Genomic DNA, 23,952 nt, shown 5'->3' with positions numbered 1-23,952 from the left:
TCTGTTCATGGAAAGCCCGACTCGGCTTGCCACATTTTTAACTTTCCCGACCTTCTGGGGGAGGAGGGCGGGCCGTGGAGGTGGTGTGGGAAACATGGCTGGGAACACTGTGCAGCCAGAGATGGAAAGAAACATTTCCCTTGCTCTGGATCCAGGGTGGGGAGAAGGAAGTTTCTGAATCTGTTTGACTGACACCTTGACATTCTGGATGGAATGAAGGGAGGGAGCAGGACCAGGGGGAAGCAGAGGTTGTGATCATACACCCTGGATTGGTGTCAGGGACCCCAGGGTCCTGGCCTAATTGAGTCTCTTACCTTTTGCTTCAGTGGAGTCAGCCCTAGAACAATTCTTGTGACCGAAGTGGCTGTCGGCTGGGGCAAGTGGTGAGGGGACATTCAAGCTGTCACCAAAAACTCCTTGACGTATGGGCTGGACATTATCAATAGCAACAGGGGCTTGTGCCCCCCCCCAGCTCGCACAGATGCACCAACGCCAACCAATCACATAATAAACATATATTTATAGATATACAATTTCAGAATTCTAATTCAAGAAATACAGCTTCTCGGGGGATCCATTAGGACCTATGTTCTTATTGCACGTGGCTCAGCCCATCTAGGGACGTCTACCAGGACCAGATGGTCAGGGTGGTGGGGGCAGAGCACCGGGGGCCCCAAGGGTGGGGCGCTCTTACCCACATCCAGTTCTTAGCATCTCTCTGCACCTGGGGTGGCCGCTTCCTCACAGGGCAGGACCTTGTTTAAAAACCATGTTTGACATTTCTTGGCCAACCTTCCTTTCCCAGCAAGAATCCTATTTGTTGGGGGACTTTTAAAAAAAGAGCCAAGAGAGGCTCTGGGAGGGTGGTGATCCCACCCTGGCTGGCAGCTTGGGGTAGTAAGGCTTTGGAGGATGGCGGACTCAATGAAATATCCACCGCCAGAGGAAAATTTGGGAAAAACGGTAATTCCAAAAGGCCCAGTATAAACTGTGGGAATAAATAAAACCTCCCTCCCTTCCCCTGGCAGCAACTGCTGTTTTGAGAAAAACTCTCATTTGAAGGTTAAGATAAGAAAACCCTCCCGGTTCACGTACATCCTTTGTCTAAAGCATGAGAGAAGGCTGGGTGGCATCATGTCCACAGAGGGTGGAGACAGAGGTGTCCAGAGTCACGGACTTTCTTCAGGAGTTGGCTGCTGCCCCAGGGTCCTGGGCACCACCTGGCTGACTCTTGGAGGAAAAGCCTTCTGGAGTCCTTGGTACATGACTTAGGAAAAACTAGACGTAACCACAGGGCTGTGCCCTGTGGCACCTATAAGGCAAAACTCACTTAGGGACTGAGTGGGGAGGGGGTCAGAGGGCTCCTGGGCACCAGGACCAAGCGCCCACCTGAGCTGGCCAGAGCGTGAGGTGGGTGGTCTCACCCCCACAGGCCGCCGTCTGGGGCCTCTACCATGACTCAGTACTGACCTGGCACCTGGCCCCACGGGCATTTTCCGCCCTGCAGCCTGCTCCCCTCCAGCTTAACCATAAACCTGGCAACCTTCCAAGTTTTCTACACATTTATCCCATCATGATTACTGCTGCCATCAAAAACAGGCTGGGGTTGAGGGAACGTTAAAAGCTACGACCCGACTTTCCTTATGCTGTCTGCTGTGCCTAAGGTCTATCCTTTGAAGGACCAGGCTGCCTTCCCCAAACAGGTCTCGTTTTCTACAACAGGGGAGAAATCAACTAAACAACTTAACCAAATCCCTGCAGAGGTTAAAAAGTAGACTATATATATATATCTCTTTATATATGCTATTTACATATAAATAGATATATATACACATACACGCATCTATAAATTACATTCTATGGAGAGTTCTCTTTCTTCCTCCTATCCTTGGCCAGCACCTGATTGCTTCCACTGAGGTGACTGCTGGTGGCTCCGGGGAGGAGAAAGAAAGGCAGTTGGGCGCCCTCTCCCCCAGCCCTTCCCACAGACACTTGCTGCAAGTTTGACATTCTACTTCCGTTGCCATGGTTTCCGTAGCCTAGGAGAGAGCCGATGTGGAGCCAGAGCCTCTGCCAGCCTTGGGAGGAAGGGAAGCAGCCCTGTGGCAGGTTTTCCTGTCTGTCCTAAGAGCTTTCTGCATTTACTGGGTGAGAGAGAGGGCAGTTGTGCGGCGTTCGGCCTCCAATTCCATTTTAATTTTTTTTCTTTTTATGTCTTTCCTTAAATATACAGTCCATCACCTTGGCTCAGTGCATGTCACCAAAAATTCTCCAGGGATTTCATAGTCTGGGGAGGAGAGGTAACAGTTAGCTTTGCAGTCACATGCCCTGGAGTGTCTAGCTTACCCTACACAAACTGGCCCCCCGCCCAGCCGGGCCCTGTCCTGTCCACCTCAGCCCTCCCGCCCATCTCCCTCCTGCAGTCTATTTCTTTCTCCCAGGGGCACTAGCAAATGGCCTCAAAGCAGACTCTGGAGCTGGATCCCTGCTGAGGGGACAAAGGCAAAGGAGGGGGTGGGCAGGCTACCATCACAGAAAAGAACCTTCACCGGCTCTGCCCACACGCCTCTGGGCCTGGTCTAAGCTGTCCCCTCTGGCAGACGCTAGGAACAGAGCCTCCTACCCACACACAGGGGTAAAGGAGGCAGGGATCCTGCTACCAGCACCTTTCATTTTTTCCCACCCCTTCTGTGCTGAGGGTTCTGTGTCTGGTCCTGAACTTATAACCTTCTGTTTCCTTCCTCAGACCACAGGTGAGATGCCTGGGCAGGCTGGATGCCTGTGGCTTCCAGGCTGCCAGGTGCAGCATTCAAGAGTGCCTCTGATCCCACCAGACGAGGAGCAGCCTGGTGCACGGGCCTCTCCCGCTCCCAGGCTGTCGGCCCCCTCCCCTGCCCATTGTCTGGCTGCCCATCCATCTTGTTCCATTTCCTCCCGCCTGGAAGGACAGGGGAAGAGGAAGGGCTCTTGGCCCACCCGTTCCCACATGGCTCATCCTGGTGTCAGGTGGGGAGCGTGTGGGCCCAGTAACACTTGGTAGCCTAAATCCCAGGGCACAGATAATAGTTGGCTGCACTTGGAAAAGGGCCAGGGGGACTTGATGGCTAGAGCAGACCAAGGAGGCACGAGTGGCCATTAGCAGCAGCCTCGTGCTCTGGCATCTGCCTGGCTCTTGGATGTCCCACAGCTCCGGAGCCAGGGGGTTGGTGGGGTGGGGTGGAGCAGCACTAGGGGGCTGAAACACACTTCAGCTTCCAAGCACACCCCAGAGTTGTCTGAATTCTGCAGGCTAGAGGTCAGGCCGGGGACAGGGAAACTGTGCCATGATCACCAGGCTCCCCACCTCCCCCTTTGCCTCACGACCAGGGCCAGAGCTGCCAAAAGTTGCAGGGCAGAGGAGGCCCTGGCTCATACTTGGACCTCAGTGGCACGGCTGGCCCAGGACTATCCATGCAGGGAGGCCTGCACCTCTGACAGTCGGTTACAGCTTGGGGTGCCCATCTTCTGTGCTTTGTGGTACATATCTGTGTCGCCAAAGTAGCGGGCCCGGTACAGCAAGCCTTCCTCTGCAAAGCAATGGGTCAGGTTTAGGGCACACCTCTAAGACTGCTATGATGCCTGCTTGGCCTTGGGCGGTGATGTGGGGAAGCCAGCTGCAGGCCCAGGAGCTGGGGCAGAGCTGGTTTCCCTTTAGGGTAGACCCTGGAGAAGCAAATATGGTCCCAACTTGGGAGCGGAATAGAAGCCCCTTTCTATAGAGTGTAGGTGAGGGCAGCCAACGTGACAACATGTCATCCTGGTCAGACCTCCCCAGGGTCCCAAAGATAGATCCAGATGCCCGTCAGTGGGTGGCCAGGAGATTTGCTCTCATCTCGCTCTACAGCAGCCAAACAACAGGCTGACTGCAGTGATGTAGGGGAAGCTGGAGGAAATCTCCAGGTGGCCCCGGCTCCCAGCCCTGGGGAAGTGCAGGGGTGGAGTCCAGCCCTTGGCTGGGAGGTGGCTGGCTGGCACAGGGCAGTGCCAGGTGCTGGGCCCACCAATCGCAGGGCAAGCAGGGCTTTCTCCTTCCCTGCTCTCAGGCTTTGTGCCCCCAAACAAGTGCACGTGAGCATGTGCGCGCGCGCGCGCGCACACACACACACACACACACGCTCACACACGCTCACACTTACTTTGCTGCTTCTCCTTCCAACAGTTGTTTCGGAGATTGGCAATATAATCATCTTCCACGTTCCGTTCAACCATTTTGAGGCTGGAGCCTGTGTATTCCTCAGAGAACGTGTCCGCCACGTAGTAGACGACATTCAGGTGGTCAGTAACTCTCTTGTGGACGTGGCCCACTGATCTGGCCAGAAATAAACCAGGCACAAAGTGGGTGTGGGTCCCAAGGCCCAGGGCAGCTCTAGGGTTGATTTGGGCCCCCGACAGGCAGCACCACACAAGACACAGGAGTAGCTGCTTCCCTCCCAAACTGGAGCAGGAGATCTCACCACCCAAAATGAGGGTCTGGAGAAAAGGCAGGGTGTCCTTCCTGCACGAGGGGCCCAGACTATGGCAAGCCTTTCCTTGGGCTCTTTGTTTACCACACGGTTGGCCTGTTGACCCGAGGCCTTTGGGGAGAAGTCCCTTTCTGAGGCACCCTGGTCAGGGAAGTAGGGAACCTGGAATGACTCCAGGATCCACATCTGATGAGCTGTGTGACCCGAACCCCCTGTGCCTCTGTGTCCTCATTCATCCAAGCCAATCGTTGCTAGGGGCTGCCTGCCTATCTAGTCTAGAGTTAAGAGGCTTAGGAACAAAATGACAAGAAGGATTCCAATGAGTTACATCTTTCCAACTCTTGGATTCTATCTTCTAGCTCCAGCTGCAGGCTCTGCAAGCTCTGGGAAGAGCTTCAACATGCAGACAGGAGTCAGTGCTCTGGTGAGGACAGCCCCTGCCTGCCCCCTGCTGCCTCTCAGCTCTCCCACTGCAGAGAAGCCTGGCAGCAGGCCACAGAGAGCCTGAACTCACTGGTGGGGGTCCAGTGGACCGATTCTGCCCCCTGCTGGCTGACAGGGATCCTGCCAGGCTCCCTGGCAGAGCCAGGCCACTAGGTGGGGGCAGAGGGTTCTCACCAACAGAAGCTGAGCAGCTGCTCATATCAGATAGTGCCCTACATGCTGGAAACAAATGAGGGGAGCTGGGGCCTTAAGTGCCCAAGTTCACTACTGGTGGTTGAGACCATATATTCATCCAACTAGTGCTGTCAAGCATTTCTAAGGAGCCTGGCATACTGTGCGTATTATTCATTCAATTTTCTCAAGCAGGTAGATGATGTCCCCGTTTTATAGATGAGGAAACCAAGTCTCAGAGAAGTTACATAACCCATCCAGGGTCACACAGCTGTTTAGTTGGCAGAGGAGCTGAGATTCAAAGCCACCCTTGCTGACTCTAGAGCCCCTGTCCTTTCCATGGCCCCAGGGCCCCCAACCAGAGTGTAAGAGCAGCGGTTCTTATCTCAAGGTCAGCAGATAAGATGGGGAGAGTGTCATGAAACCTGTGAAGTCATATGCAAAACTGTGTGTGCAGAGTTCTGGGAAAGAGACCTGCAGACCTGCCTTTCCTTAGGGGACTGTGATTCTAAAAAGATCAAGAACCTGAGTTTAACAGGGAAAGCCTATTTTCTCAGTAGCTTTCTGCACTTTGATCAAGAACCTGCTGGACCAGGATGGGAAGGAAGGTCCCCTGATGGGGGTGAGACTCCCATGTTCCCTGTCTGCCCACCACCCGGCCTCGCCCCCAGCTGCGGGTACTCACGGTCGCAGGCTCAGACTGTAGGGTGGACTGGAGACCATAAGCTGGCTGAGAGCTGACACGAGGATCAGGATGAGGATGGGCATCAGCTGGACAAACACCCCCAGCCCACCCTGGAGGGAAGAGCCAATGGTCACCCAAGCCGGACCTGGGTGCAGGTGTGATGTTGGCTGCAATCACCACCAGTTCCCCCAGCACAACGGAGCCTGAGTGGTGGGAGTCAGCTGCCACGCAGGCACCACTCCCTCCTCCACCTGCCAGCTTCCCCAGATAGAAAGAAAGCAGCAACGGGTGTTAAATACGGGTGGAGGTGGGTACACATAGTTACCTGTGACAGAATACCAATGAAAACAGAGCAGAAGTGGCTGCCTCCAGGAGGACGGAAGGCAGGGCTGGAGGGACTCACACCTTTTTGAATTTTGAATCATACAGACTAAACTACCAATTAAAAAACTGCCAGTTAAGAAATTACAAAAAAGTTAATAAATTTGTTCACTGTGTGATAATTTGTGATTTAAAAAAACTCTCCTGTAGGTTAAGTACACACAAAAATAAAAGTTTAAAAAATGAATAAACAAAAACCGAGGGCCACATTGTCCCCTCTGTCTGCCATAATTTCAAATGCTCTCCAATTGTCCACAGTATTTTAATGTTAGCCAGTTGTTCTCATAATCTGTGGCATTCAAAATATGCTTGACACATTGCCAGTTTTTGTATACATATTTTTAAGAGCACTGAAAAGAAGCAAAGAAAAACCAGTCCTATGTTGTCATCCTTTACAATTCTCTCATGAAGTTTATCTTTCCATTGCTTGCAAAATGTCACTTTGGCCTTAAAAACAACTGGACTACACAAAGGCCATTCACACTCAAACCTGTCTGCAGGTAGAGAAGTTTCTGCATTACATTTCCCAAGAAAGACCATCAAGCCCCTACTCCCATTGTGGGTGATGTGGAGTGTGGCTCCCTCTGGTGTCCCTCAGCAGAATGGCAAGCAGGGGCCAAGAAGGCTTCCTGGCTGAGTCATGGGGGCACTGCTGTCCCAGAATAGTTGGCTAGGGATGTCACTCCCCAGCCCAGGTCCCACACCCTTGGGTGGGACTAGGCACCCTCCCCGTCCTCTCCCCAGTGCCCTCACTCACATCACCCTGGTTCTCCCTGCGGTCCTGCCTTTGATGGTACGTATAGCGCATGCGGCCGTTGCTGTAGACATGGACGTTACCTGGGGGTCAGAGGGACTGAGTCAGGAGATGGGGCTGCTGGGAAGGGGAGGGGCTGGCATCCAGGCGCCCACCATCACTACCAGGGAGACCTGACTATAGGGGGAGTTGGGGTACTTACTAGATGGAAAGCCACCGCCAAAGAACATGTTGAAGAGGTCTTCAGGGGAGATGTCGGCCTCAAAGCCACGGTGGAAGTCCCCATGCCCATGGCCGTGCCGGGCTGCCTGGCTCTTGTCATCACCAAACTGGTCATACTGCTTCCTTTTCTCTGGGTTGCTGAGTACTGCATATGCTGTGCCGATAGCTGGAAAAGAGATAGAAAGGTCAGGCTGGAGGTGTGGGTGGCAAAGGGCTCGATTCCTTCAGGTATTCAAGTGGTGCTCTACAAAGGAGTCCTTGGGGCCAGTGGGAAGTGTGGCTGTTTGGCAAGAGTTTGTATGTGGAGTCGGGGTGGGGTTTGGGGGGAAATACTTCTGCATCCAGGCAGCCCGCGCTGGGTGCACCACTAAAACTCAGGCTCCTCATTTTCTACCTCCTGACAATGGTCCAATTTTTCCTACATGCCAGATCCCTTTACGGGGTTTATCTTACTTACTCCTAACAGCCCATCTCCATTTTACCAATGAGAAAACTGAGGCTCTGAGAGGTCAAGTGTAAGTTCACACAGGTCTGAGGCTGCAGAGCCAGGACTCAAATCCAAGTATGTCTTGCTTCAAGTCTGCTCTCTGACTTCATGAAAACCACCAAAACGCCCCCTTCTTCATTTCTCTCTCTTGAGGTGTCCAGTAGGATGGGGCATTCCTTTCTGCAAGTTATGTAATCTTGAAGTCATAGCACAACTTGAGGGCTGAACACACGCATGATGTGCTGTTGTAAACTGAGGGCAGCGGGAAGTGCTGGCCACGTGCCTGGGCTCTAGTAAAGCCTCCTCCACTGCTGGTGGTGTGGCCTGGGTGAGCCCCCTTTTCCCTGGGGTCCTGTCCCAGCTGTGGAACCTTGGCCTAGCCCAAGTGGGAAGCCTGTGCTACAAGCCCTCCTTGCTCCTTTTCCAGTGGCCCACTCTCTCAAAGGAGTAGGTCAAAGCAGCAACTGCTTCAGAATGTGCAACCCCTGAGAATAAGGGCCTCGAGGGCCAGATCTGGAGAAACATTAACCACAGCTACCTTGCCTCTCCACTCCCATTCTCCTCCTCCCTCCTGGGCTGGCGGACAGGCAGTGGGGGAAGATGCCCTCAGACTGCCCCATGTAGCCTGGAATGGAACACCTGGGGCAGGCCCCAGGAGACGGCACACCAGGTCGCGGGGTCTGCTCTGCCGCGGGCTCCCCATCTGGCTATGGTCACAGCCCCGGGACTACACAGACCCTGTCTGGGCCAGGCAGGGCTAGTCAGCATGCTTCCCTCCAGAGGGAGGTCAGACTAAGACCCTGAAGGTCCCATTGAGGACAAGGTGGGCACAAGAGAAGAGAGGCCTAGGGGAGATGGGAAACCACAGCGCTCAGCAACATGGTGCCAGCACAGAGCCTGGTATGTGCCTAGTATGTTTAATGAAAATAGAAACATGAAAGGGCAGCTTATGATTTCAGCCAGAACTGCAGCACCCATCCCAGAACCAACAGGCCCTGAGGCCAGAAAGACTTCCATGCCCCCACCCCAGGCCTTAGGGCGTGCGCGCTGTGAGAGGGAGCATGTGTGTGTGAAGAGCCTGGGTGGGCTGTGCATGGCTGCTGGCGGGAGGAGGCCACCAAGCCAGGGGCTCCTGGCCTGGGGTAGCACGGGGAAACTACTACCAGGACCCCAGGATGGGGAAGTGAGGCAGGAGGCCTGCTTCTGCCTCGCAATCACTGTGAAACCTAGAGACACCATCAGCCCTCTTTTGCCTCAGCTCTGCTCCTGTCACCCCCAGGGAATTAGGAGGAAGGGGAGGCAGAAGCCGCCCTGTCTGAGCTCTGACAGGCCCGCTGGGCTAGAGGGGCTACTGGGACCTTCCTCCCAGGGAGCAGCTCCTGAGCTGTAGGACCTGAGTCCAAGACCACTCTCTGGAAAAGCCCCTATTCCCTCCCTCCCAAGGACAGAAGAACACCCAGACACCAGGAAAATGGGGCTGGCTTACCTTTGAAAGCTTCAGTGGCACCAGGCGCATGGTTCTTGTCTGGGTGGAACTTGAGGGCCAATTTGCGGTAAGCCTTCTTCAGGTCCTCATCTGAGGCCCCTCTGCTCACCCCCAGGATCTCGTAGTAATCTTTACACTGCTTGACCCTGGGGGAGGGAGCAGAGTGTGGGGGTGGGAGGGGAGCTCTACGTGGGCCCAGGCTGGGAGGTGAGGCGGGCAAGGAAAAGTGGTGTGGGTGCTCAGCTCCGAGCAGGCTCAGGGGACCAGCAGGACAGGCCCAGTGGGAACACCAAGAATACACTAAGGATTTAAGAGGGGGCAGCTGCTGTTTCTGCCAGGCCAGGAACCTCTTCCCTGAGCTAACGGCACCCTCACTGGAGGCAACCTCAGGACTGTCCATCTGTCACTCGGGCCTCTGTCTGAGGGCAGGTGCGTCCCAAGCTCAGCCAGCTCTACTCCCTCCTGGCAATCCAAGTCCGAGGGGCTAACGGAGAGGTCAGACAGGGCAGGTATCTGTTCACCTCATCACAGGGCCCTGAACAGACGCTAGTTCTCTTCCATCAGTTCTTACTCCTGAGGTCCCTGGAGACTCCTTGACTCTTGGCTTATTTCAGGCTTTCCCACCTCCCCACAATCAGTTTCTATTGCCTACAACGCATGGGCTTGTCCAGTCGAAATGCTGTCTGGTCAGAAAGACGTACTTTGGCATAAGCTCTTATGGCAAACTAGTCACGCTAGGCCACACACAGGCTGAACCCCAGGTCTGAAGCTTGCTAATGTCTTCACCAGCAGCCAGGACCATGTGGGAATGGCCTCGGAGGGGCGCCTCAGGCTAGCTGGTGGGGAGGCCTGGGGGAAAATGGGAGTGGGGGTATCTATTCCTGAGAAGCCTTGGCTGGACTGTCTTAGCCTGGTAGTAAGCGGCTCTGTGCAGGGCCTGCCCATGCCTTGGGAGGGATACCCTCTCCTGCCTCCTCTCCACCCTGCTTAGGCTCTGGTCTGAAAGTGTGGGCTGGAGGATTATCTGGAGGGGAGACCAGGCCTCATCTCTTGACAAACAGAGCCATGTAGAGGCCCAGGGCCTGCTGGCCAGCAGCAGAGGAAGCCAGCGGTGTCAGCATCTACAGCCTCTGCTGTGGGCTGTCTTGGCGGGACGGGACAGTGCAGCTCTGGTGCCCACACTCTATTCCAGGGCTTTGTGGGAGGCAAGGTGTGAGTAGGTGACAGGCAGCAGGAAGCTTCTCTAGATCTGAAAACATCCCAACAGCGCCAGGCTTGGGCCCCGCCCGCCGGGCCCCACCCTCTACCTTTTCACGGATGCTACTTGTTCTGCGGTGTAGCCTTTGGTGCTCTCTCCTCCTCCGGCTTCACCATTGGCTGAGGGGGTGTTGGCCCCACCTGCTTTCCTCTGGGTCGCATGGGTTGACTCTGTGGGTTGGGGTTGGTCACTGGCAGACTGTGGTTTCTGGTTGAGGGACTCGATCAGGGCTGTGCAAAGCAAGGAAAGCGTTCAGGGCTCCTGCTCCAGCAAGGCCACGTGCAAAGGCCGAGGGACTGACTGGCCCCAGGGAGATCCCAGGACCTGCACATCCCATGTGCTCTTTCCTCCACCAAAGCCACCAGCTCCTTCCTTGACTTGGGCCTGTGAGGGGCTAATGGGATAGTCACCTGCTCTCTTAGGCCCACAGTTCTCAGGGTACAGGTCATCTTTAAACTCCACATAAAATAAACTATTAACTCTCTGTTCTTAAAATCCCAAAGTACTGTGTTTAACAGACACCCTCTGTTGAATGCCAAGATGGGTGAAGTACTCTGTAATGGGGATCCCACCAAACATGACCATCCGAGTCAGCTGGGATTGGTCAGAAGGCTTCCTGGAGGCCTTCGCTGAGCGGTGGAGAGGAACGGGGGCAATGATTCTCCCCCAGAGGGCGGAGGTGGTGTGAGACTCAGGATAGACATCTGCTGTGCTTACTACTTACTACTTGCTACTGTTAGCTTTTTCCAAATGGCTGACCATGTCAATGTCCTACTTCAGTGTTCAGAGTCCATACAGGGCATTAGTATCCCCCTCAGTGAGGGGCACAGTTATTCAATACCAAGTCCCTGGTCCCTGCCAACTCAATGAGGAAAGGCCCACATCTCTGGGCACAGACCTATGCCCCTATAGAACACCTCTGTGCTGAGGAAGGACAGTAGCATGGCCCCGCCTGTCCCCAGCTTCTCTAAATGTGCCAGATGTTTGCTGGGCTCCAGGCACTGTGCTGGGTATCAGACACTCTCTACTGCAACGCATGTGGGTCTCCCCCGAAGGGCGTGGAGCAGGACTTGCTGGGAGCAGAGCACTGGCTCACGTGGACCACTGCATCCTGACCCACTGCTGCCTTAGTTGCAGTAAACACGTGTTCTCACCGGGTCAGCAGCCAGGAAATCCAAACAGAGGTTGACAGGCGAGCTTGCCTACATGAGCAGGTGGAGGGGCTCCTGGAATAAACCCTGAGAGGGTGCTCAGCCAGGAGCCATAGTGATGAGCGCTTGCTGGAGTAAGCAGGCCTGGACATGGTTTTCGCCAGTTTAACCTTGATAGTGGCCCTGGAGGGGGGTCTTATTACTACCATCCCTGTCGTGAGGAAGGAGCAGCATCTGATCACCTGCACGAGGTGACTAGGCAACACGTGATGTTACTATGGGATGTTCAGCTCCCGAATCCACACCCTCGGCTGTGCTGCCATCCTAGAGCCCATCCGTCTGGCAGAGGGAGCCCCTTCTAGCACAGTCGTTCGAAGTACAGAAGAACAGCTCATTCTTTCATTTCATTCAGAAAGACCCAGCTTAAATCTCACCTCACTGCCTAACACTTGGACCCTGGCTGATGTGTGATATGTCTCCGATTCTCGGCTTCCTCACAGTGGGGGATGAGGAAGAAATGAGATGTGTCTAAACAACCGGCACAGAGACTGAAAGAGTAAAGTTCAAAATGAGGAGCTGCTGATACTGTGACAAGGGCTGATGAACTGGCTGGCCAGGGAGGTGAAGGGACCCAAGGTGTGTGTGTGGAGGTGGGGGCGGATCGGGAGGCTCCAAGGCTAAGGAAAGCAAAGTCTCAGGACCCAGCAGGCTTTGGACCCAGTTGTAACCGCGAGATTTCAGGCTGTCCCAGACTCCGGGTCCATGCCAGGCACCAAGGAGATGGCAAAGGAAGAAACCAACAGAGAAAGTGATTCTGATCAAGATGGGAATGAGGGAGGAGCTGGTTTGCTGGTTTCCTAGGGCTTTTAAAGAAGTCGTTTATTTTTGATTTCTCTGGAAGCCCCAGGAGTCCAGGCTGATACCAAAGGACAACATGATCAGCCATTCAGTTGCTGTAGGTACACAGGAGTGTCAGCCAGGAAATGGGATTGACTCGCTCCAGTACCTTTCCAGGCAGATTCTGGAAGCTTTTTAGGCAGTTGCACAGAACCAACCAGTCCAATTTCCCTCCACTGCAGAAAGAGAGCCCAAAGGGGAATGAATGTGTTCTGGGTCACAGACAAGGTTCCTACTTGAGTTGACAATTCAAGATTTCTGGTTGCTGACAACTGAGTATCTCTTGTGGCCTGGACACCCCGTCTGCCAGGCCTGTGGGATATGACTGCTTCATCGTGACTCACTGTTACATCCCTCATGGCACAGTGGCTGATAGGCAAAGTGACAAAAGAGTAGGAGATGGAACAGCTGAATGTGGCGATGGAGTTAGGACTCTGCCCATTCCCAGGAAAGCTGGTAGATATTTAAAAAGAAGCGAAACTGATGCAACAGACCAAAGCTGGGATGAGAGCAGTGGGAGATGAGGCAGATGTGAGAGCATTTCTATGGCCAAAGCTACCAGGGGCGGCCCCTCCTCAAACCCAGACTGGAGGGTCAGGCTGCCTGGGTTCAAATCTGGCCCCACCACTTGCTGGTAGTCATCTGGGACAAGTAAACTGAACTTCTCCATGTAAAACTGTACCTCCCTGAAGAGAGTTGAAAGAATAAATGACTAAATGAGTGAATGCCGACAAGGGACTGAGCGCAATGCCCAGCAAATACTATGTGTCGTCTGCTACCGTCACTTCATCTCCGGGCTCTCAATATCTGTAGTGCTCAAAGTTGGGAAGGGAGGCTGGAACAGGGAAAGAGCCTGGGAATGGGGCTAGACAGCCTGGTTCCCTCGCTAATTAGCCATGAGGCCTTGTCAAGTTATCTAATTCCTCAGTGACGACATGATCCCTGCCCTCATGGGACTGTTCTGAGGGGCAAGTAAGATTCAGTGAAATAAGGTAAATGGAAGGACAAGCGCACAGTGGGGCTCATAAAGGTTGACTAACCCGACCGTGGACCTCGCCAGTACTGGAACTGAACGCCAAACCCTTTCGGCTACCAATCCTCCCTTCTCCCTGTGTGCTGGCCTTCCTGACTTAGTCTGGATCCCACAGCCGGCCATTTCATAGAATCTTGGGCAGCCTTTGGCATGGACCTGCAGTCTGGGATGGGCTGAAATCTCATGGGTGCAACTTGTTCCAAAGCCTGCTGAGTGCTGAGACTTTGCTTTCTGAAGCCTTGGAGCCTCCTGGCGCCCCCACCTTTGGGTCCCCTCACCTCCCTGGCCAGCCTGCTAGCCAGTTCACCAGCCCAGATCATAATGTTACCAGCTACTCATTGTGAACTCGGTTGGTCTCTGTGCCAGGTGCTTCTATAGGACCTGAGGCAGGTGGGCTGACCTCCATGACTAACCCTCTCTTTGTTTGCTGGGGAAACTGAGGCCTGCCAATGTGCTCATCAGCTCCTGGGAAAACTTAGCACTTTCCACCATTGTTACTAAGCTTCAGGCGAAGCCAATGGCTACCAGGCTGCAGAAGCTGGATAGAAACTCTCATAAAGAGAATGACTGGCTCCGCTACCCCTGCCTTGTAACTCTCCAGCTCAGGGCATGGCTACTGTTCCTGAGGACAACTGTCCAGCCCTCAGTGCCTTCCCACCCCTCCTCTTGCAGTATGTGTTTCAAGTTCCCTCACAACCTTTCACTGTGAGGTCCCTCCACCCTTCAAGGTTTCTCTGAGCCTCCTCTTACCCCTAACCCTTCCCTCTGTATGTCTTTCCACTTCTCCAAGACCAATCCTGCACCCATGCTCTTGCTCCTTCCCCTTTCATTTTGAGACTTGTCCTTTTCCCACATGGCCGCTGCCACAACTGACAGTGCTGCTCACCACCTCCTCGACACATGGCTCCATGGCTACCTGGCCACTGCCCTCTCCTGGGATTGCCTCTTCCTGATGCTGCTCCATCTCTCTCTGCCCAGTGGCTAAGGGCAGATGTGACCCATGGCTGTGGCCGCAGCTGCTACAAGGTTCACTTTTCCCACAGTGACCTCACCCAGGCTCAACTCTAATGAGCTCCAACCAACGGATGATACCAGATTTTCAGTCTGGAATCTGGAGCTCTCTCCTGAGCCCCGAGCTGACACCTTCTTTGGAACATCCCAGTGGCACCTCACACTCTGCCCATCTCTTCCTACCTTTTTTTTTTTTTTTTACAGTGCAGGTCTTTTATTTTCTTTACACCTCTCATGCCATGAATTCATAGGGAATGGGTTCTAACAGTTCAGGCTCCTTTCTATTGGTTCTCACGAAGTGGGCTTCTCTGGGTGGAGCAGGCTGGCGCTTCAGCTGAACCCAAGTACCTTTCTCTTTGGCTTCCTTCTTTTTCTGATCATCTTCCCTTACTCGTTTCAGGAAGCTATCTCGGCTTTTAGAATGCTTAATATGCTCAACACACACATTAATTCTCTTGACAAGAATCTTGCCCTTAACTTGTTTGTTTACAATAATGCCAACAGCATGCTGGGTAACATTGTAGACTTTTCCAGTTTTGCCATGGTAATGTTTGTGGGGCATTCCTTTTTGAACAGTACCGGTTCCCTTGATGTCTACAATATCACCTTTCTTATAGATTCACATGTATGTGGCCAAAGGAACAACTCCATGTTTCCTAAAAGGCCTAGAGAACTTGTAGCGGGTGCCCCTCCTCTTTCCCTTTGTATTGGTCATTTCGGCGAATTACTGGAAGATGGCGGTTCCGGCTGAAAGGCCCTACCCATGTTCTTTAGCCTTGGTTTCTTCCTGGTTGCACAGGCTTGGATTCTAAGTCCCCACTTCTTCTCAGCATCCCTTTCTCACCGAAAGCTCGGTACTTCCTCTCCAATGTCTTTATCCTCATCCATGAGGCCTTATCTCAGGTCCTCTTAACTCATAACCTACATAATGCAATTGTCTCCCAACTGGTTTCTGCCTTGAGTCTCTCTTCCCACTCATTAACCCTTTATGCTGTTAAGAACAGCACCCTTAAAAAAAAAAAAAAGCACCCGTATCTTACTTTTGGTATGCAAAATGCCAATGATTTTTTCTAATTTTTTCTAATACTACAGAATAAAGTGAAAATATTCCAGCCTGGCAGGAAATGATTCCCACAATCTGGCTCCATTCTATTTTCCAAACATAGTCCTGTCTATTCTCAAATTACCACCTCCACAGCCTCCAAATCTTGCTACACCCATCCCTTCCCCTACACCTCTTACAATTTCCAGCCTCCATGTCCTTTTCCCCATATGCCCTTCTTCAAGTCTCCTACCTTCCTTCAAAGTGCAGTTAAAAATGCACCGCCCCCCACACTGTTCCACTCCCTGAAGCCTTCCCTCACTGTGATTTACCATTATTTTTACATCCTTGTCATGATACTGCTTATAATTTATCCTCCATGCTTCCCAGCCCGAGAATTCCCCTCTACCTCACCAGTCTGAACTCACGGAAGGCAGAGACTGGATTTTTCACGTCCATCCTCAAGTCCTCAGCATCTAACAATGTGCTTAATTTATGCTTAATCACAGTTCTTACTTTATGATTTGCAAAACTATTTTTTCTGTAACTCTGTCTCCTTCACTAGATCATAAGCTCCTTAAGGTGAACAACCATGTCTTGCCAATCCTGCTATAATCACTTAGCATCAAGCGGAGACTTTGCAAATAAAACAAAACAAAGACATCTATTGCATTAAATGAGCAACTGGAATGAGCTCAAACTTCAAACATTAAGTGTAGACAACTACTAATATTTTTTTAACCAAGGTTTCTCCATCTCAAGCCCAAATTACCCCCACATCCTTGTCAGCTCAGTGTAAGACTGCAGATGGCACAAGGTGAAGTGTACAGACAGGCATGAGGCATATACTCTTTCCAGAAGAACATGAATATGACAAATAGGCAGCAGGTCACTCTTCTGTCTGAGCAAATTCCAGTACTTGTGCTCCAGGAAGGAAACTCATCTAAGCACCTGAACTGAGCGAGGAGGCCTGCTGACAGAATATCTCCACAGGCCACGATGTTACCATCCTTTCTTGGCAGCCTGCTTCTGAACCCCAAGAAGTATCAGAGTCAAAAAGAACTCTGAGAGCTGGAGGGCCCCCAACTTTCTCTAGAGGGCTCCCCTCTTATAGAGTGTGATTTCACAGAACAGTTCCTTGAGCAAGTTACCTCAAGAGTCCAGGAAAATAGAGAATGAAACTCTCTCTAATGCACACAGGCCAAAGATCAATCTATAGAGTCAGGAGGGAGGAAAATTCAGGCATTCCAGGCTGCCTCTTTTGCCAGCATTCCCCTTTCTCAATTTCATAAAGTGGGCAGGGAAGGTCAGAAGGCTGCCTGCTGCTCTTCGGGTTCATTTCATTTCTTTAATAAACATGTATAGAGACACAGAACTTTCCAACTTCTAGCTGTGTAATCTTTGGCAGGTCCCTGGCCACTGAAGTATTTCCTCATTTATAGAACAAAGATAATGATCTTTGCTCCGACTCCCTGATAGGGCAGGCTGATGAGAAAATACATTCAAAAGAGCTTTCTAAACTGAAAAGTCCTATGGGGATACTTTTATTCACATTATCTGCCAACCCTCTAATTTTCCAGAAGAGGAAACCCAAGCTCAGAAAGATCACATGGTAGCAGTCAGGATGGAACCCAGGTCTTCTGATTCTGAGTACCTACTGCAGGCCAGACAATTTACTAAGTGGTAACTGCAGGCACAAACCCTGCATCTTTAATGGACGATCTCTTTCTCCCCTCCAGCTTGTATGACGAAAAACTCCTATGAAGACTTAGGTTAAAGAAAAAAAAGGATTCCTGGGTACAGTGAGGTGATGAGTAGTACAGATAACCTCACTATTCCCTCTGTGGTTTGGAAGCCTCAGTCCAGAGCCGCTTAGCAGCCTGGTGCTGTCCAGCTGTCCATATGACTGGCCACTGATGGACTCTCGGGGGCAAGGGAGAATGGGGGTGGCTGAGGTCAGCGTCTCCAACAAGGCCAAAGCTCGAATCCCGCAAGCGGGAGAAGAGGCTCCAGGAGGAAGTGAGGAGCCCGGTCTCAGGAGAGACAGTCCAAGGTGGTGTGTGGAGTGGGAAAAAGGCAGGCTCTAGTTTGGGGATGGTGGTCCCTGGCACTCGTCTGGAGTCGTGTCAGGGAGTGAAGATATGGAGACGCTTTTTCAGGCCGTCCGAAAGTCAGAAGTCTTCTTTCCCTCTCTAAAACCCATTCTCTTCTTCAGAAGAGTTATGTTTATTTTCCTAAACTATAATATTGCCCAGGCCGGCAACCGGCCCTGGGCCACCGAATGGCCCCTTGGGAAAAGTAGTTCGATTTTGCTTCCATGTAAGTTCCCTTCGCACCGTGTGCCACCGCTTCTCATTCTTGGGGGGAACTCCAAATCTCAAGAGGTTTCCACAAGCACTGGGAAAGCTGAAGTCGCTGTCGCCCCCGTCATCAGGTGTCCAGCATCCTGGAGAGGCTTGGAAGTCAAAAGACTACACCTCCCGGCGGCCACCACGCGTCTCAGTGCGCAGGCGTAGCCGCGCCTCGCCACCCCTCCCCCTCTTCCAACTGCTCCCGTCGGTCCGTTCCCGTATTCCCCCTATCAGTTCTAATGTCCCCTCCGTGTCTCCGGCGCCTCATACTCACCGCGAACTCGCGGCGTCGGGTAGAGCCGCTGCGCCTTCTCTAGGAAGCGGAGCGCCCGGTCGGGCTGGTTGCTCTGGATGGCCTTGAGAGCGATGCTAATACAGCGCTCGGCTTCATCCTTGTTGGATTCCATGGCGGAACCAGAGCGCGGAACCAGGGAGGGGGAGGCCGGGCGAGCGAAGGGCTGCGCCAGCCGCCGGCGCGTCGCGGGGCAGGCGGGCGCAGGATGATGACGTAAACATTCGCCCCTCCTTTTCCGAGATTTGAGCGAGATTTGAGCGAGGGCGGAAGCGCTACCGTATGTCTTCTAAGAGGGGGACGTCAGGACGTCTAAGAAAGGCATTAAGGGTGCATACCCACATTCCTGGAGCCTACGGGGTCCTTTTCGGAGGTCTTAAAGTTTCGTATGCTTGCATGTTCTTGGTAGTAACTATGCGTTTGAGACGAAGGTCGCTTATTTATTCATTCAACAGATATTTATTGAGTACCCACTATTTGCCAGTCTAGGTAGTCTTGAACAAAACCAAACCCATGCCAACTTACATTCGAGTGTGTGTAGTGGGGTGGGGAGACATCCAATACAGAGATACAGTAAAATAGTGATAAATGTTATGAAGAGAAAAAGAAAAAGAGAAGATAAATAAAGGGATTGAGAGAGGATGGTGCTATTTTAAATAGCCTGATGACTTCAATAGAAATCTGAATTCAGTGGAGAGAGAGCGAGAGCGCGCTCGCGCGCAAGTGACCGTGCAGGTATTCCAGATGTGACAATCTAGAAGAAAGGTGGTCCAGGCAGAAGGATAAGCAAATACGAAGGCTTTGAGAGGGGAATTTTTTGGTGAGTTCTTACGGGATCAACAAGGAGCATGTAGGATTCCACTTTATGGCTCTGTCAGGCTTTTCATGCCTACCAATCAATCCAGTGAAAGCGATCTTACCAACGCTACCAATGACCCACTTTGGCAAATCCATCATTTCTCAGTCCTTATATTACTTGGCCTCCCCAGCGAGATTTGATAAGAGGTTCCTACAGGTTAGGAGGTTATTACTATAATCCGGGTGAGAATTAATAGTAACTTGGATAAAGGTGACGGTGGAGGTGTTAGAAATAGTTAAATTCTGGATATATTTCGAAGACACAATCAAAATGATTTTGGATTGGATGAATGATGGATTGAATGTGGGATATGAGAGAAAGGAGGTGAGGATGACTCTAAGATTTTGCCATGAGTAAGTGGACAGTTTTCGTTTACAGAAATTGGGGGAAGATTGTGGGAGGAGCAGTTTGGTAGAGGGACTATTAAATGTTTGATTTAGGGTGTGTTAAGTTTGTGATGCCTTCTAGAGTCAAGGGGAGATGTAGATTTGGAATTTGTATGTAAGTAAAGTTTAGAGAAGAAGATGGGGCTGGAAATGTAATTTTGGAAATTATCAGTATATATAAATGACATTTAAAGCTTTGAGACCAGGTGGACAAAGAAATACGGTATTTAAAGCTATGGGACTACATGCACCAAGAAAGTGAGTGTAGATGGGGAACAGTAGGAGTCTGATTACTGAGCCCTCTGCCACTCTCGTATTTAGAGGTCTGGAAGAGGAGCAGCTGTCCAGGAAGGGAGAATGAAGAAGCAGTCATGAAGTAAGAAAATTACTTTCACTTAACAGATGTTTCAAGAGGGAAGGGGCCAAACTTCGGCAAATCCTATGTCGAGGCCAAGCAATATGAGGACTGAGAAATGACCAAGAAATTTTACAAGGTGGAGGTCAGCGGTGACCTTGACAAGATTGTTTTCAGTGGGTGGTAGAGGTGAAAGCCTGATGGGGATGGATTTAAGAGAGTGCGAGTGAGGATGAAATGGATTAATAATAGTGGAGAGAGAGGAATGTGGGGAAGTTTTGTTTTTTAAGATGGGATATATTATAGCATTCTGTGATAGGAATTATTTAATTGGGCAGGAAATTTTGGTAATGAAGGAAAGAGAGGAGACAGAGGAGGTGGAATCTGGGGCACAGGGGAGGGCATGGCTTTAGATAGCTGCCTGGACAAGTCACTGATTTTCAGGAGGGATGGCAGAGTGTTCAGGTATGCTGCGGGCTGGCTGGTAGATCTGGAAGTGAGAACACGAGGAAGTTCTTTTTCAGATTGCTCTTATGGTCTCAGTGAATAATAAGCAAGGTCATGGCCTCGTTGGCTACATGGTCACCCTTGAAAATTTCTTCACCTCCAACCTTCCTTTCCATGACTGTACCCTTCCCAATGCAAACTCTTATGACTCCAAGCTGGAGAGAGTATCCCGGTGGTGAAGAAAACAGCCCCTTCTTAATAAGACAACTCTACGCTGAGAGAAAGTTAAGGTCTCCACTAATTGATAGGTCTTTCATTTGTCTTAAAGGATAAACCCTGGAACACCTTTCAAACAGCCTCTCTGAGGTTTGTTGACCTTGGGCTGGTAGGGAGTCCCCTCTCCTGCTAAGCATCATGAGGTGTCCTCTTCCATATCCTCAGTGTCATGAGGCCCTGCTTCTCTGGCTGACCACAGGTACTTCCCTTTGTGAAGAGGGTACTCGTGGAAAAGAAGACCCGTCATTTGTTGTGTTCAGGAACCAGACTGTAATTGCCCAGCTACTGGCTGGTAAGCCCTCCTCTGCTTTCCTACAATGTATACAACAGACAAAAATCTTATTTAAATTTTGAGTCCATCGTCAGTAACTTGGTTTGGTTGCTGGAGTCTGGAGAAGGATCTGGAGAGGCAGGTGGACTAGGTGTGTGGTACGACCTCTTCAGACCTCATTTTGGAATTTCCCTTTCCTCACTTCTGCTGCTGAGCTGTGCCCTGGAACTGCTTCAATTCAGAAAGGATTTGTTATTTCAGAAGGGATTATAAATTAAGCCTGAATGCTGGTCTAACCAGCCTCCATTATCACTACCTCCCTTTCTAATAGATCTTGAACTGGGTGTCTTGTTTTTTTGTCCCGAGGCCATTTGACTTTCTGTGGGTCCTTCTCAGTCCAAAGGCCAGGAAGAAAGCCACATTCCTGCTCAGTTCATGTTAAACCTGACAGCCCTTGGTCTATAGATGTTGTTTAAAAACCAAACTGGTATGCCAGGGATGACCTGAAGTTACAGTTTCTCCTTCATAGTTCTTGAAGTCAAGTTGTCATGATTCTGATCTAAGGAAAAAATTAGAAACTTCTATCCTGACTAGCTGGAATCATGGTATCAGTGGAAGGATGTAGCCTAAAAAGAGAGACAAAATCCTTTCTTGTCTCAATGGATATCGAGAAGTCACTGGGAAAATGAACCTAAGAATCTCCTCATTTTGCTCCTAGAACTGAAACAACCCTTATATTAGGTCACCACCAGCCTTCAGTTCCTCTCCTCCAGGGACACCAAGAATTCTTTCTGACCTTAACATGCTTTAATCTCCTCTTGTCCCCTCCCCATCTCTACTATGATACATTTAACCCCACCCCTGTCCAACTGCCTATTCTCCTTAATTATCCTTTCCACCGTCCAAGTCTAACTCCTTCTTCAGGGCTCAGCTTAAACTCATATCTTCTCTGTGAAGAGATGGAATTAATTTAATAGTCACATGTCCACACTGAAAGCCAGGCACTGTGCAGAGCTTTAGGGATTCAGAGATGCACTATGAATAAAAGACAGAACCTGACATCAGGGAGCTCCCGATCTAGTAAGGGAGACAGATTTTAAAAGAATTAAGAGTATTATGCTGTACACCAGAAACTGTCACAACATTGTAAACCGACTAAACTTCAATTAAAAAGAAAAAAAGAATTAGAAGACAGTGTGGTAAGTACAACAGGGGGGCTGTGTGTGAGCTCGAAGAGGCTCAGTAGAGGGAGCTGTTACTTGTGTGTACAGAACTGGAAAGGCTTCCTGGGGGAGGTGACATCTGAGGCTGGGTCTGAGGCTGGAAAGGGTCTTCTCCTCCAGGAGCTCTCTCTGCTCTGAACTCCCATAGCACTTAAGCCTGGCCCCTCCATGGACACACACCCTCACTGCCCTGCACAGATGGTGCCCTGCAGTTGTGAGTCTGTTTACATCCTGTCTCCAGCTAAACCAAGATGAGATCTTGCCCTCAGTCTCCCCATGGTCTGAGCACAAGGCCTGATACCGAATAGAGGCTCACTTCCTATTTGTTAAATGAATAGAATAAATGAATCCCAGAGACAGTTTTTTCTCTTCCCAAACACTTGCTCCAGTTTCCCTGAGCTGGCTAAGGGGATAAATTCCTTCCTAAGAATTCAGGAACATTTGCCAAGTCAGTGGAATGACCCCCACTTCCTGTTCTTTGCTCTTTTGCTCTCTGACTCCCTGCTGCCTCCAAATGTGACCCTCCAGGGCCTCCCTTTCAAAGAGCTCCAGGCTCCAAAATCTCTCTCTGAAGAAAGCACCCTTCTTGATTAAACTACGACATATGATGGAATGCAGCTGTGGGAATGGTTGGGAATGAGGTTTTTCAATGTATGCCTCTTTTATATAAGTTTGATTTTTGGAAACATGTGAACATTTACCGAATAAAAAAAGAGAAAACCTAAACCTGACATTGAAGATGATGAAAATTCACCAAGAGTGTGAATGACTGATAAGTAACTGAATTTTCAATTTGAGCTTCAATAAATTTGTTGAACGAACACATGAAGATTTCCCCATAGCATCTCCAAAGTTCTACTTCAGGCTTTGCTCTTTCTCCTTAGAGGAGGAGGAGTCCTCCACACCTAGGGAGGGCCAGAGGCTGGAGGCTGGAAAGATAAGGGCAAGGACACTTGGAAGCCCTTTCTACCAAACTTGTCTGTTTCAGGGATATCCTAAGTACAGTTTCTTTGATTCAAACTCCTTTCATGTCAGTGGTCTCTATTCCCAGCTTCTCTTGGGGAAGAGAAGGAGCTGGTATTAGGACACTGATTTAGACTTCATGTGTCCGTGGTTATTTGGCCTTGAAATTGGGAGAGCCCAGGTTTTTAGGACATTCCCCAGACCCCTTTCCTGGGTCCAGACTCAGATCTACCTACCTACAAGATATCTCTACTGGGATGTCTCTCAGGCACCACACCATGTCAAAGAAATTGCTCCATCATTCTCCACCCAAACCCGGTTCTCTCAGCCTCCCAATCCCCCTGCAGAGCACTACCATACACCCAGGTACCCAACAAATCTGGGTTTCAGGCTGAATTATTCACTCTCCTCTATTATCCTCCAGTTTATATATTTCCATCCTTTGCCCTCAGGCCTGATTTTAGCATCTTACAAATCTGTTAGCAACTCTCCAACTCTGCAGTCATTCCCCTAATCCAGGCTTCCAAAATCTGTTAACTGGATTATTGTGGCAGTCTCCAACCTGGATTCCACTCTAATCCATCTGTAGCATTGCAGGCAAGTTATCATTCCAAAATGCAAAGCTCATTATATCATTTTCCTGCTTAAATCTTTTTGTGGCTCCTAAGTATCATTAAGATAAAGGTCCAAACTCCTTATTGGAGCTTACAGGGTCCTGTAGAACCTGGTCCTATTTTTTTTTCCCCCGCCCTCATGTAAAGCCATCTGGGTAAGTACTTTTTGTTGTAAGTAGATTTTTAACTACAGATTCAATTTATTATAGTCTATGCAGATCTTTAAATTTTTTCTTGTGTCTGGTAAATTGTTTTCTAGGCAACTATCCATTTCAAATTTATTGGCATAAAGTTGTCCACAGTATTTATTTAAACTGCTGTAGTATCTATTTATATGCATTAAAAAATTTCTAATATTATTGGGGGAGGGTATAGCTCAGTGGGAGAGCTC

The 23,952-nt window shown here is 50.6% G+C and overlaps 1 protein-coding gene and 1 pseudogene across 3 annotated transcripts; both read right to left on the bottom strand.

Annotated features, from left to right (window-relative positions):
• Window positions 1-500: 500 nt before the first annotated feature.
• DNAJB12 (DnaJ heat shock protein family (Hsp40) member B12) lies at window positions 501-18,365 on the bottom strand. Of its 3 annotated transcripts, none has more exons than XM_006181148.3 (9): window positions 18,150-18,365; window positions 10,440-10,620; window positions 9,133-9,278; window positions 7,140-7,325; window positions 6,941-7,020; window positions 5,803-5,912; window positions 4,176-4,348; window positions 3,415-3,566; window positions 501-2,287 (listed from the first exon to the last, which is right to left on the bottom strand). In XM_006181148.3, exons 1-8 carry the CDS (start codon window positions 18,280-18,282, stop codon window positions 3,445-3,447), a joined length of 1,131 nt encoding a protein of 376 aa, XP_006181210.1. In that variant the 5' UTR covers window positions 18,283-18,365; the 3' UTR covers window positions 501-2,287; window positions 3,415-3,444. The 3 variants fall into 3 exon arrangements, with proteins under 3 accessions (XP_006181210.1, XP_032326077.1, XP_006181209.1); XM_032470186.1 differs by having other exon boundaries at window positions 3,421-3,566; XM_006181147.3 differs by having other exon boundaries at window positions 3,469-3,566.
• Window positions 14,667-15,252, bottom strand: LOC102524172 (annotated as a pseudogene).
• Window positions 18,366-23,952: the final 5,587 nt, after the last annotated feature.

Source organism: Camelus ferus, chromosome 29 (assembly GCF_009834535.1).
Source record: "Camelus ferus isolate YT-003-E chromosome 29, BCGSAC_Cfer_1.0, whole genome shotgun sequence".
NCBI lineage: Eukaryota > Metazoa > Chordata > Mammalia > Artiodactyla > Camelidae > Camelus > Camelus ferus.
The sequence above is the reverse complement of the archived record's forward strand: the minus strand, read 5'-3'. Positions and strand labels throughout refer to the sequence as shown.

What these genes read in the sequence shown, in the direction of transcription:
- DNAJB12 (XM_006181147.3), bottom strand. Translation starts at nt 18,282, where the DNA reads ATGGAATCCAACAAGGATGAAGCCGAGCGCTGTATTAGCATCGCTCTC. An exon ending in CCCGACGCCGCGAGTTCGCG is followed by an intron (nt 10,621 to 18,149) that starts GTGAGTATGAGG and finishes TGCTTTGCACAG; the next exon opens with CCCTGATCGAGTCCCTCAAC. An exon ending in CAAGTAGCATCCGTGAAAAG is followed by an intron (nt 9,279 to 10,439) that starts GTAGAGGGTGGG and finishes TCCCTCCCCCAG; the next exon opens with GGTCAAGCAGTGTAAAGATT.